Source organism: Scomber scombrus, chromosome 1 (genome assembly GCF_963691925.1).
Source record: "Scomber scombrus chromosome 1, fScoSco1.1, whole genome shotgun sequence".
NCBI classification, from domain to species: Eukaryota; Metazoa; Chordata; class Actinopteri; order Scombriformes; family Scombridae; genus Scomber; species Scomber scombrus.
In genome coordinates this window covers 15291791-15306584 of record NC_084970.1, presented here as the reverse complement: position 1 = coordinate 15306584, position 14794 = coordinate 15291791, and the positions used below count along the sequence as shown (strand labels likewise).

Genomic DNA, 14794 nt, shown 5'->3' with positions numbered 1-14794 from the left:
ATATTATAATCAATATGTGGTTGCTTACAGTTAGTTTTTAAAATGAGATTTGTAACATGAATTATTAATTAAACAGTCATAAGTGTGTCTGACCTTTTATACACTGCAATCAATTCGAATAAGAAATCTTTGTGAAACATGAAAAAACTTTCTTTTTTTTTCATCTCTGCACATCTGCTTATTTGGGAACTGTGGCACAATTAGAATGACATGAAGGTTATACACTTGATAGCTGAGCCAGAGAAGAGAAATACAAGTTAATTAAAGCTTTTAAAAAAAAGCAGTTGAGTGTTTTAATGTGTGTATGTGCACATGACGGTGTACATGAACTAGCAGATGATGTTTAGCCTCACTGTTTTCTGAGTAAATCTGTCGATGTGTTTGCCTGTCTATTGAGAGATGAAAGAGAAATGATTGGGTCATAAATTCTTTATCAAAGCATTATTTGTTCATGCGCGCACAGCACACACACACACACACACACACACACACACACACACACACACACACACACACACACACACACACACACACACACACACACAGACGCACCCTTTGATTGTGTCTGATGGCCTTTTTAGTATATTCCAGATTGACAGTAATTGAACCGATTCCAACAACATTAAAGACATAAACCATCCAGTCACACGTTTTTTGAACTGAACTGACATGACGGGACAAAGCAAACCAATCCAGCTCCTCCAATATGAGATGACGGGACCTCCCGCTTCCCACCGTCCCCAAACCCCCATCCATCCACCTCGAAATATGCCATCCGTATATGTTTCCAAAATGTCAGTGAAATCATTTTGACCCCCCCCCCCATGAATACTTAATGTCAGCGCACACATTCACAGTACATTCACAGTGCATTCCTGCTGCTGACTAAAGTTTACTGTGGGCAGACAGGTTAGTGAAACCATATCAGTGAGTTCCTATAGCAGTCATCGGCAGGCAAGTTTAGTTTGTAATTTAATCACATCTAAGTAATAAATCTAGTAAATCTGGTGCTAGATCATACATTTCACTCAGTTAAACTGAAAGATCAGAAGAAGAAAAAAACTTCTCTGTGCACCAAATCAACATAATTCATTTTTATGTTATGTGGTAGTCTGTATACATTGATGCCAAGACATCCAATAATTGAGTCAGAAGAGAAACCAGAACCAGTGGCATCTTCTACCTCAAATGTCGCACACCTGCTTCCGGGACTCCTGTCATCAAAAACCCGCTAACATCCGGGGGTGACAATTCAGGACAAGCCGACAAAAGAAGCTGGAGATGGGGGTAACAGCTTGACCTATCTGTGTCTTATTTGTGCTGATAAACTATAGAATATAGTACATTACTCTGCAGAATGTACTGTATGCTGTATCAAACAGTAATATTTGGTTTTGTTACCCTTGTGGAGGTTTAATGTGGTCATTAACTGATTATCGTGTCAGTCCTTTCTTTAAGCCCCCCTACCGAAAACTGTGAGCTCCCCCAAAAGACATGATATAGTTTGCACACTGCCCCTTCCTAATTCATGAAAAGTTGTTCAGATGGTGAAGAGTAGTGGAGTAGTCAGTTCAAGGTTAGTAATACCCTGTTCTGCCAGATTTTACAGCTTTTTCCTGCATGGTTTGAGAGGAAAGTCTGAACATTTTGACTTACGTTTGCTTTTAGGGGTTTGATGATTTACTTAAAAATCTGAAGCGGCGTAAAGAGCTTCCAAACAAGACTAAGATAGGCAAGATGCTCAAGTCTTTGCTGGTTCAGTAATAAATTAGATGTCAGTTCTTAAAGTTTTTAGGTCTGTATGTACATGCTTGAATTGGGTGAATTAACAGGCAGTGGCAGGTGAAAGCACAGGAAAAGAGATTAATCCACAGACTAAAAGAACTCTCTTTTAAAAAAATATATGTATTTTTACAGGAAGTTAGAGTGGAGTACTTGCTTATCTCTCCATATCTTACTGTAGCAGATATTAAGTGTTTTCAGAAACCACATTATGAAGTCCAAAATGTATCCAAAGCATTAAAAAATGCAATGTTTTGTTTTTTATTCCCCTCACAGAAGATGACATTTTGGAGACAGGCAGCTTTTTATCTCTTTTTTTTCTTTCATTTTCCACATCACAGGCTGCTCACCACACCCTTCACTCATTTTCCTGCCTTTGCCCCCATTCCTCTATCTCACATTCATCATCTCTCCCAAGTTTCATCCAAATATAATCAGTAGAAATATTGTATGTGACGGGCAGAAAAATAAATGAACAAATAAATGAATGGATGCAAGGACGGACATTTTAAAGAAAACCTATGGTGTTTAATTAGTTTCAAAACCAGCACATATAAAAACCAGGCATGTGCACGTGATATGAATACACAGAACAATATCCATGAGCAGAAAAGCATCCTCACAAGAGAGCATCTCTGCGTGCACAAATGTGGCGCCACTCGCAACCACTTAACTGTCAAGATGACTTTTGAGTCTTTGGAGTCGGGGATGGAATAGACAGCCCCTTCATTTGACTCGTCACTTTGAAAACTGACCATAACCTTTGATTGGTTGTTTGATTTGATCACTGACACAGTTGAAGACAGGCAGTTGCCTGAGAGAACAAATTATATTTAGTCTTCTAAATATCATTTTCATAGTCAGTTTCTAAGTGACCAATCAAATGAACAGACTCAAAGTCTCAAAAATCAACTTGACGAGTAGGCGAGTATTGAGCAGTTGTAGCGTGTAGGGAAGGTTGAGCTTGTGTTCGTCACCGCTTTGTGCTCATGAGACCGCATCTTTGCAAGCAGAGCAGAAATGCTCTCTCATGAATATGCTTTTCTGCTCACATATACTGTTCTAAACATTTGTATCATTTGTACGCAACTTTTTTTTATATGCATGAGTTTGAAACAAATCAAATTACATGAAAAGCCTTTAAAAAAAACTGCATGCCTCGGTATCTTTTGTACAGATGCAGTTAGTTGTGTAATTCTCTACAGTGGGTAAGGCAGTAGCTGAATTATATCAGTCTGTAATTCGAATTAAGAATCTGCTATTAAGAATTTTGGCTCTCTTATTTGCTAGAGAGGTCCTTTCATTTAATTTTGTAAAATATGATTCATTCACTCAAGAAGGGAAGAGAGTAGCCCTCAAGACATGAACATCTCTCACTGACCTTCTCCCGAACTCGTCTCTCCCCACAGAGTATCACCTCCTATGAACTCATACTTAGCAGTGGAGCGCTCTCGTTATTAATGGGGAGATTATAAATAAACAGGTCAACTTTGGGTGTCCCTTACCACTCTCATCATAAGAAGAAAACAGTCATCACCATGGTTACTTATTGATGTACGCTCACTTACCTGTTGTGTTGTATTGTGTGCTATTTCTTTGCATCCCTTATGCTGTGAGTCTTATAGATGATGACACTCGTTTTTTCAAGTATGGATACACTAGATAAAAATAATTTATACAAGTGATGTTCACCTGTATAAATTATGATGTTACCTCACTGCGCATTCTGTAGGTGTAACTAAAGTTGGTCTAACGCTAGCAAATTAGTGATGATAAATCCACCAGTTATTTTCTTGATTCATTGATTAACCATTGGTCTTCTAATACTAATCATACATTATCATCTCCCAGAGCCCAAGGTGACATTAACCAAAAATATTCAGATTAATTTTACTATCATAAAAGATGAGGAAAACCCGTAAATCCCATTTAAGAAGCTGGAATTAGTTTTAATGGGGCATTTTTTGCTGAAAAAAATGACTTAATTAGGTAATAACTAAAACTGTTGCAGACTCATTTTCTGTCAATTGACCAATTGTTTCAGCTCTTGTCCTGCAGGGATGCTTCTGTTTAGGAGTGGTGGAGTATTGTATGGACCTCATAGACTAGAATTAGGGTGTAGTGGATGGAATCAGACCGGGCCTCTGTTTGCTGTAGTTTAGCTTAATTTAGCATCAGTTGTCAACAATCAGAACAAAAGTATTGACCTTAAGGAGCTGTTCAAAGTGTCTATTGACAATTTATGAGGTGAATTTTACAACAGATCTTGTTGTACAATAAGTGCGCTGATGTGAGCGGCTGTCTGTAGAAGGACTGTTACTTTATTTGACTTTGATCCAGACAGGGGGAGACGTAGGGGGTCAGATGATGGTGTGGAAGTCAAATAGAAACACAGGGATTGAATTATATGATCTACTTTGTCTATCATTTGTGTAAAGCAGGGAGCTATGCTTATACTGTATGTCTATGTGTGTGAATGTTAGGGATGCCAAAGGCGTTTACCAGGCGACTCTGCAGATGTGGATGTTCCGCTAGATTGATTCTCATCCCCTGAGTGTGTGTGTGTGTGTGTGTGTGTGTGTGTGTGTGTGTGTGTGTGTGTGTGTGTGCGTGTGTGCGTGTGTGCGTGTGTGCGTGTGTGCGTGTGTGCGTGTGTGCGTGTGTGCGTGTGTGCGTGTGTGCGTGTGTGCGTGCGTGTGTGCGTGACAGAGAAAGATCTCTGCCCAGCTGAGTGCCCTGTTTGTTTAAATTTTCACTTCACTTTATCACCCCTACCCCCCCAAACCCTTCTTTCTGTTTTCTCTGCACAACCATCTCTTTATCCCCACTGCCACTAACCAATGCTGCCTTTTTCTTAATAAGGTGAAAACTGTGGGAGACTCAAATACAGCTTTTACACAGGAGAAAGGTGTATAACGTAGGCTAAGAAAATTTCAATAAATGTAGGTTTCAGGCGTAGTTCTCTTCGCTCTCTATCACTCAGCCATTTATGCACTCCTTCTGAATGCCAGTTGATCTAAAAAGGTCAGTGCTGATGATGCAGCAAGGCTTCTTGACCCTCCTATTCACCTAATTTGCTACCTGTGTGTGTGTGTAATTCTGTGGTTTAGCAGTAATGTGCTCAGAAAATATTCTCCTAAAAATAAAGGAAATACTGGGTCTAGACTCATCCTAACTATTTCTTCCAGTGGTGACACCTACTTCATAAAAATCACATGAAAACACTTAATTAAACAGTTAACTTGATGTATTATAATTTGTTTATAACATATTGCTGTATTAGTATATGATGTATCTCTGTGCTTCATGTTAATGCATACTTTACTGCGTGTGTGTGAAAAAGGGAGATTTTCTCAAATATTTTGTGTATTCAGTGTTTTTGTGTCTCTGGGTTTTTCTGTGTTATCACTCCTGTTGGCTTTGTGGTGTATAAGTTGCATAAAAAAAACTCATTTCCCACGAGTCCCAACTCTAATGGTGTTCATTACAGCTGCAGATTCAAATCGAATCATTTTGATGAGTCCTGGTTGTGGTGTGAATATCAGCGGGATGGGAAACATCTGTCGGTGGTCTACTTTAAATCTTATTCCCCCTCTCTGTCTGTCTGCATGCTTCTCCCTACTGCTTTATCTGACAGTCTGAATACTAATATTCCTAATGGTACAATTATTTATCTACTGTCTGCAAGGGACAGAGAAATAACAGCAACCCCTCACGCACACAAACACACAGTAACCACCAACATGCGCACAAACGCACTTGTTTACCAGCGCTTGCTCTGTAATCGTCAGATCAGCAATGGTTTTGTTTTTCACTTCTTTGTTAACTTTTTTATATTTTATTGTGTTTATTGCTGTTTTCCCTTTTATCTCTCTCTTTTAAACAACTTCTTCGGGTGTTTTGTTTTTCAAACCGTCTCTGTGCCATTTCTGTTAGTTGAAAGAAGTAAACCAAGTCTCTCCCCCTCATTTGAAACCTCTCCTCTTTCCTCTGAAAGCTCTGACTCTTTCATTAATTTGTTCCTGAAATATGTCCTTTAAATCATGCAGACCACCCTGATGCATTGTGGGAGGTTTATACACACAAGTGTTAGAGCTTATACAATGTTTACATAGATTTATGACAACCTTGTGGAGTCAGTGTTGGCTCAATCCAACGTGTCCTCTCTTAAGATAAGACTGGATATTCATGAAATTTATAATGTGATTTATAAACAAGTATGAGGGTTAGAGTTAGATTTTGTTTTATATTTCTAAAACAAATTGTAAAGATTTGGATGCATTCATGTCATTCAACACTTCATTAGTTTTGCTTGATATAGCAGTTACAATAAATATGTTTCATAGTAACAATGAATCAGATGACATTGCTCATAGTGATGAACCTACTGAGAGTTCTCACCAGACTCTGCAGCTCCCCTCGGTTTTATGGAGCTTTATAGCAAGTTCCAGCTCATTGTTTAACTGTCCAGCTGCAACTTTACTGTTTTAATTCATTCTTGTAGTTCTATGTAATTTTCGGTGGCAGCAGGAGGCAGCTGTTTTGAGAGAGAAAAAAAGGGAAACACCACTATGAATGGTAATGTTGGTTCTGTAACTGTTGGAAGTGTAAATAAGCAACACTTTGCTAACAGGTTTGCCATATCTACTTAGTAAAAAGTTGATCATATGGCAGACTTGTGAAAAATCATAACAGTCTATCCGATCGTTGTTGAGATAATTGAGTGTCCACCAACCAAACAACACTGTCATCCCTTGAGCCACGCAGCTAGCATTGCTAAAAGAAAAACCCTGAAGACTCCTTGGTGTTGCTACTTGTCATTTACAATTTAACAGCTTTAAAATGTTGCAGACTTTATGAAATAGAAGCAATCTTCCCTTTATGCTAAAAGAAACAAATCTTGTAGTTTCTTATAGAATTTGAAGTTGAAATTTGTATATTCTTTTTCATTTAAATAGCGGGAAGAATTGCAATCTACGGTCTTACTTTTAAAATAGTGCTCTGTAAATATTTGGCTGTAAATCTGTTTTTTCTCGAGATTGTTTAAATTGAACTGGAGTTGTAACCAGGAGAGGTAGTCACTCCCATTTCATTTTGTCATTCACCTCACATATCTGTCATAGTGCAGGTGGTAAACTGGTTTCATACCAGCTCTATTCATAATGTATTACTGGGCGTGTCACTTTCTTCTGTATAGCTGTTGATGAATACTCTCTTTAAATATTCACTCACTTTTTTTTTTAACTTTCTTACCTTCACAAGCCCTTGAGGAAATATTTCACTTGTGCTTTAAAAAACTAAATGTTGTATTATTGAAAGATGGTACAACAAAAAATGCTCAGTTGATGACAAATGTCACACGCCTTTACTTGTGCCAAAAACCTTTATTTTCTTTGAAAGAAATAATTTTCCTGTCTTAAAAATAACCAGGTGATAGTTTTACACACCCAAAAGCTCCTTCATCTCAAAACATGTCATGTCTTTTCAATCTGCCACTGGGGCTTTGCAGGTGCCAAAGATATGTAAAAATGTTCAGAACATACGATGAAAGGTATTGTTGGTCCCCTGAAGCAATTTAGCAAATAAATTCTCCTTCGTCTCTACTTTTTACCCTCTTTCTCTCCTTTAGGTGACGTGTAATTGTTTCACCATCAGTGACGGAGAGCTGCAGGAGATCGGAGTTGGGCTGTATCCTAGGTAACACACACACACACACACGCACATACACACACACACACACACACACACACACACATACACACACACACACACATCTAAAAAGCATCATTACTTTGAGTCTAGCTGTGTGTGTTTGTTAGATGGTACCTTTATCTTTCATTTGTGCAATAAAAATGCCACAAAATTTAAATGTAGCTCTGGAATTACCTGCCAGATCACCACAACCCAACCAGCCCCACCCATCCATCGCCCGCTCACGTTCAAAGCCTTCCCCACTTCCCTCGCTCTTTTCCTGACAGTTCTTTGAAGTACGAAGAAGGAAGAGAGGAAGGGAATTTTTGTTGTGAGGCGAAAACTTGAAAATGAATGTTGACAGAATATTATAACGCTGTTTGGGGAAGATGGGGGTAAGAGAAAATGGAAAGCACATGGTGGAATATGAGGTTTGACACAACTGATGTGTGATTGTGGTCTAGCATGTGAGATTGAACACACACACACACACACACACACACACACACACACACACACACACACACACACACACACACACACACACACACACACACACACAGAGCAAGGGGCTATGTACTGTAATCCCTGTGTTGTGTCCTGGATGAACAGGGTGGGATTTGGCCTGTCGTTGCTCATGTTGTTTGTGTTGCTACACACTCACACATACGCACACTGCAGGTATCCCAGCCAGTTAATCTGGCCGATGTTGAGATGTCAGATGGTCACAGTGGCTTTAACAAAGCTCAGCCAGACCATGTGTGTCCGTGTGTGTGTGTGTGATTTGTGTTGTAACTCATCCATAAATGATGGGCCTATTCGCAGGATGGTGCCCTGCCTATTCATATTTTGGGTTGCCTAGCAACCCTGGGTTCGCTAAAAAAAAGGGGGATTACACTGGTGAGGCTACACCTCTGTTCACCCCATCACCCTCTACACATTTTTCTGTCTCTGCTGTATGTCAAAAACTGTTTCTGTATTTTTCTGACTTTTTCCCCTCTCTATCTTTTTCTCTTGGCCTCTGCTAATTGGCCTATTGAAAGTATAAGGGATGTTAAATCCGTCCTTGGAGCTCTTTATCAGGAACAAAATGATTCACAGCTGGTTTGATAACAGACCTTTGTTCACTTGTTGTAATCTTCCGCGACTATGAACTTCATATCACCTCAGAGGAGGTTAAACCCATCTGTAGCCACAACCAAATCCTCTCAGAGATACAGCTAAATAAAAACAGGAAGAACGGATGAGCTGAAAGACCCCAGAGATATAATATATGCGTTGTAAATGACTCAAAGGTTTTATGCAGCAAGAGTGTTTGTCTCTTTCAACTGAAAGAATTTCATTAGTCTCAGTTCCAAAGGAGACGGTCGTATAAATGCAGTTATGGACGATTTACACCACCACAAAATGATGTTTTCTGTGAAACTGAGGTCTTGTCATTTCTGTAAAAAGTCTTTGATATATGATGAAAGTTGCTAGTTTCGAACCTGAAAATATTAGCAGAAGTACAGGCCGTTTTCATAGCAAACATGTGGACTTGTCATTGTAGGAAAAGCACATTTTACAAATAATATTAACGATGGCTCTGTTCTATTCAAGTGTCCCAGTAAGTCATGACAGTGTGACAGTGAGCCAGCGTGCACAATACCAGGACCCTGAAACTGAAGCAGCTACAGGGAATTCAGCCATCATTCATTTAATTATTTGCTGCTATTTTGTGCTTTAACATGTGAAAATGTCCTGTGTGAAAAAGACCTATTGGCTTTGACATATAGCAGTCTGTTTCTGCTTATTGTTTTTATTAAACATGAAAGAAAATAACCATCAAACCTGTGAAGCCAACAAAATGTTAAGTTTGAAAGAATAATTTTGGAAAATTAATGGGAATATAGGGATTAATAGGGATCTGGTATCAATTGTTGACCCAGACCATAGACAAAACATTAAATTGCTCAAATTGAGTGTTATTCTGCTTTAAAAAAAACATCATCTTTATCTAGTGGCTATAAATTGTTGTAAGTCACTGGTCACACCTTGATTGCACACAGGTGATCCCAATTGTTATTCAAATTCATGTGAACGATTTGAAGAACATTCAGTTTTCATTTTAATTACATTTAAGTGACGTCTGCTGCATTACTGAAGTAGTAAATTAAATCTGCACAACAAAGCATAAAACACACAACAGTAAGAAAGGGAAGGATATATTTAACCCTTTGTTTCCTTAAGTATTAATTAAAAGTCATGTATTGATATTTCTCTCTCTATGTTCAGCAACAGTTGGTTTCAGTTAGTGGGAACAGATATTGTTAATGTGAGAGGTTGTTTAGTTAATTAATATAATTAGTATGCTAATGAGCAGCTCTCCATCAGATAAAAGCTTCGTTTGGAGGGCTTGATTTCTACTTGATATTCAACCTGCAACTTCTCTACTGTAGAACAAAGCCAGGGGGTTGCACACACACAATACACACACACACACACACACACACACACACACACACACACACACACACACACACACACACACACACACACACACACACACACAGTCTTTATCTCTTGCAGCCATTGTTTTGCTCTATGAATATGATAAATGAGAGGAACTGTAATGGAGGGGGTCATAAATACAGACAAACCTCTTCAGTATTTTTTCCCAGCCATGTGTGCAGTGACATTAAATGTCTTTTTACGGGTCAAGGAGCTCTTAAATTTTTTAAAATCACAATACCATCACGTACACTCACAACCTCAGAGCTGGAAAGATGCACATCAGGATTTCACAGTCTATGAAAACCACCTTTGTAAATTTGCACTATTCTGCAGCTGATGAGTTACATGCTTTTATTCTGTATGATGTGTAGGCTAATTAAACACTTTTATTGGTTAATATGCTCAGTTGCCTGATGCAGTCTGATACAAAAGCCTTGCAATAAATCCTGTCTTCGTGAAGGTTATAATGCTCAGTTTCTGTTTTAAAAGAGGTGTTGAATCAACTATGTGGAAGCTGTGGTTAGTTTCTAATATTAAGTTTCTCTAATAAACTGGTCACTGAGTGTGTATTACACAGGATTGTAAGTCAAGGACATCATTCATTATTCATTCCTTACTTATGTGGATAAATTCAGTGCACTACGACCCACTATCTACCTAGTAATTATGTTATGTACCCACACTGTATACTTGACCCAAAAAATTACTAAAATTACTAAAATATTTATTTGCCCATTACATACTAGGTAGGCAGCCCAAGTAAATCAATATTTTAGTCAGTAAGACCAGATTTTGAACAATCCTCTCCAATTAAATCTCCCTCACAGATATCTTATTAGTTTCCAGTTCCTCCCTGTGTTACAGTGCATCCTATCCATACAATCACAGTGGGAAATACATCATATAAAGATTTTACTGTTGATTATATAATATAGAATATTAAATCACTGATGCACTCAACCAATATGAAGTAAAAATATAGATTTGTGGCATTAGTGACTTGACGTTGACACTGTTATTTTTTAATCACCAATTGGTGCATATGTTAATATAGACAATACTGTATATACTGTCATACAAAGGCAGCAAAGACGATATTGGTTTACACAGCATAGAGATAGGAATCAAAATGTAACAAAAAATTTAAAGAAAAGAAATGAATAAGCATATGTTGTGATCTGTTTGGGTTTGGATGCATTTTGCAGGATGGGTTTCACTTTAGTGTTAATAATTCTCTCTGTTCATACATACACACATACATATTCCCACCTACACATACATATTATTATTCTCTCCTTTTTTCTCCTTTTGACTTCCCTAGTTGTGTGCCTTCATTTATATGTATATGTACAGCAGCAGAATAGATCTGAGAAATGTTGGATATATTTTATTAAACTGTTCAAGTGTTTTTTTTTCTAAAGCTGATTGTTATTCCATTGATATCTGTTGTGTTAGGAGATCCAGGTTGATCTTTTTTCGTACATTTTAAGAATATATTGTGTCTTGGTGATAGTTAGGGCTTCAAGTAGGGGTGTCATGATTAATGTTGAACATGTGTGGAGGGTATCCAGATCGCTGAGTATGCATATGGAAGGGGATAATTGAAGACTACACAGCTTAGGAATAAGGAAAGTGTGGTGGTTACTTCCTCACAGAAATGTTGTATCAGTGGACCGAGCCAGAGTGGGTGGAGGTAGTTGTCAGCTGTGTTGAGTGTACAGTGATGACATACAGTCATGGCCAAAAGTGTTGGCACCCCTGCACTTCTGTCAGATAATGCACCACTTCTCCCAGAAAATTGTTAACCTAAATTGTTTACCAAAATTGTTACCAAAATTGTTTACCAAAAATCTCTATTTTGGTCTCATCTGTCCACAGGACGTTCTCCCAGAAGGATTTTGGCTTTGTCCCACAAGTTTTGGCAAACTCCACTCTAACTTTTTTTATGTTTTTGTGTGGGCAGTTTTCATTCAGATGGCTGTTGTAGCCTGTGTCTGCAGGTCAGCTTGAATTTGTTTAGAGGTTGATCGAGGTTCTTTATCCACCATTCGAACAATCCTTCCTTGCAACCTTTCATCAGTTTTTCTTTTCTGTCCACGTCCATGGAGGTTAGCTACAGGGCCATAGGCTGGAAACTTTTTGATAATGTTGTACGCAGTGGACACAGGAACATTCAGATCTCTGGAGATGGACTTGTTGCTTTGAGATTGTCTATATTTTTCCACAAACTATTTCTTATAATTTTGACACGGTGCCAATAATTTTGTCCAGTCCATTTTTCTGGAGCTCTGTGTGGAATCTTATCAGGTTTTACTTTTTTTCTCAGTTTTTTTTGTTTTTTGTGTTGTTCCAATGCAAACAAAAGAAATGAACATGTGCATACCAAAGCATTTGTAATTGCAACAGTTTTCTGGGAGAAGTGGTGACAGAAGTGCAGGGGTGCCAATGCTTTTGGCCATAACTGTATGTCTAATCCAGATCCAGATCTGATTATATGCATCTTCTGCTGTGTGATGAGTGTTCTGTGAATGATTGTGTATTGTTTTAGCCTTACGTTAGAATTCCTACACATGCTGAAGATTATATTCCAAAAGTGGTCATCGGTGTGAATATCTAAGCCTAAATCTCCCCATTTGTTTATTGGAATATGAGGTGCATTAGTAGAGTCAGTGCTTATAAGATATATATTGTTGCTTTAATTAGGTGTTTTAATTGGATGTACTGCATTGTAAATATTGTTGTTTCTCAATGCCATATACAGTATGTCAATAAGCTGTTGAAATGTGAACAAGGTGTTATGGGCAAAAATTTGATGAAGGTGTATAATCTTTTCTTTCTTTTAGTGCCTATTAGAAATTAGTTCTGTGTTCATATAATAAGGAATGGATTTGTTTTTTTAATCTCATCTGCCATAATGGTGAATAGTGATGACAATGTTTGCCAAAAGGGTTTAGTGGGGAATCTAGAACCTGACACACCAGATGTTTTTTTACACAGAACCATCTGAAAAGTCATCATTAGAAACTGTTAGGAAAAGGGCAGGCACTTTCAAAAACTACTTGGCAAGTGACTGGATGAACCATCTGTCTATCATGGGCTATCGCTTGGTGGTTCAGCCACAAGTGCATAACTTGAAGCCTGACAAGATGGATTCTTGCATGATCTTGTAAATCCAGCTGCCTCACGAGGTTCAGGGATTTTATCTGGTCCAGGGGTTTGACATTGTTTTTAGTGCCTTTTCATATTTTGTGGATTTTAATGGAGTGTCTAAGATGTCTGTTTGGTCTTTTGTTAGTGACGGTAATGTGATGCCATCAGAAAATGTTCTATTTCTGCTGAGCTTTTTCCTTGTTGTCACTGTATAAGTCACAGTACTATTGTCTGAAGACATTAGATAATAGTTTGTGGATCATCGGTGATGATTGATGCTGACACGTTTGTCAGGAAAAAAAGTGGATTGTGTCTGAGTAAGACTATGGGTTATGTTACAAATTTGGGAAAGGAGTCAAAAGCCTTTGTTGTGACAGAAGTGGAGTACCCATCATTTCTTGATTTGGTGTGTGTGTTTGTCTGAGATTGACAAACTGAAATAAATAAATACTGACATTTGTTATGGCAGAAGCAGAGTACTCTTTTTGTCACACTGTGCAGGGAATTATCTGTATTTGTGTGTGTTTGCATCCTTTGAACTCTCAGTCTTGTGTAGGATTTGTGATATGAGTCACATTGTCAGATGATATTTAACCCCCAACAGCACCTTGGATACAGGGCTAAAAGACACCAAGCGTATGGTTGGTCCCACAGCCGTCACAATAAACTATCTGATAGATGGAAGTCTTGAGGGCGACTCAACATGTGTTTTCTCTTCCATAAATATGTTGGCAGAAATTACCATTTCAATCAGCATGGGCCGCAGTGGGTCTCAAAACAGACATGTGTCTCTGACTCAGCGGGATGAGGTCCTCGTTGTATTATCTTGTGTTATCATGCGCTGTCTGTCTCTCCGCTTATTTAGTGTGCTGCAGATTTAGTATGATTAGGGATAAAGATGAGAATGCATGGTTTACAAACACACACACACACACACACACACACACACACACACACACACACACACACACACACACACACACACACACACACACACACACACACACACACACACACACACACACACACTCCCTCTCATTTAATCACAGATACATCAATGTTCCTCTTTTTTCTACTCATGTCCCCCTTCCTCTCTTTCTCTCTATTTCTTTTTTCTTTCTTTCTCTTTACCCTTTTTTTCGTTGCTGCATTGATCTTCTTTTCTCCTCACTCCTCTTTCTCTCTTTCTCTCTTTCTTTTTCCCTTCACTCGTTCCTCCTCCCACCCTCTGTGCTTTCTCTCCCTCTTGCCTCTCATCATCTTATTTGCTCTCTCCCAGTTTATCTCTGCTGAACCATGACTGTAGGCCAAACTGTGTGATGGTGTTTGAGGGAACAAACCTCCAGCTCAGAGCTGTTCGAGATATCAACCCTGAAGAGGAGGTAGGAGCAGATTTTTAAAAAGTCCTTACACTGCGCCTTCACAGCATTAACAACATGGAGTGTTTTTATGGACTGTGCTGTTGCCTCTGCTTTTATGTCCATGTTATTTAATGAGCAATATTTATTTAACGTTTATTGTTTTAGAAATCAACACCTGAGGAAGTTTTGAGTCATAAATAATATGAAACTAAGAATTTTATCTACCATGGATGTATCATCACTAATATTATCATCTGAATTTAATAAGACATGTTAATAGAAGTACAATTAGCTGATGTTATTAAATAAATCTTTAG

General features: G+C 38.3%; 1 protein-coding gene across 1 annotated transcript in view; it reads left to right on the top strand.

Annotated features, from left to right (window-relative positions):
* Window positions 1–14794, top strand: part of smyd3 (SET and MYND domain containing 3) — an 87802-nt gene that overhangs the window by 55915 nt on the left and 17093 nt on the right. Inside the window, exons 6-7 of the mRNA XM_062421486.1 lie at window positions 7412–7479; window positions 14396–14498. Coding sequence (XP_062277470.1) covers window positions 7412–7479; window positions 14396–14498 — 171 coding nt within the window. The remainder of the gene's footprint in view (window positions 1–7411; window positions 7480–14395; window positions 14499–14794) is intronic.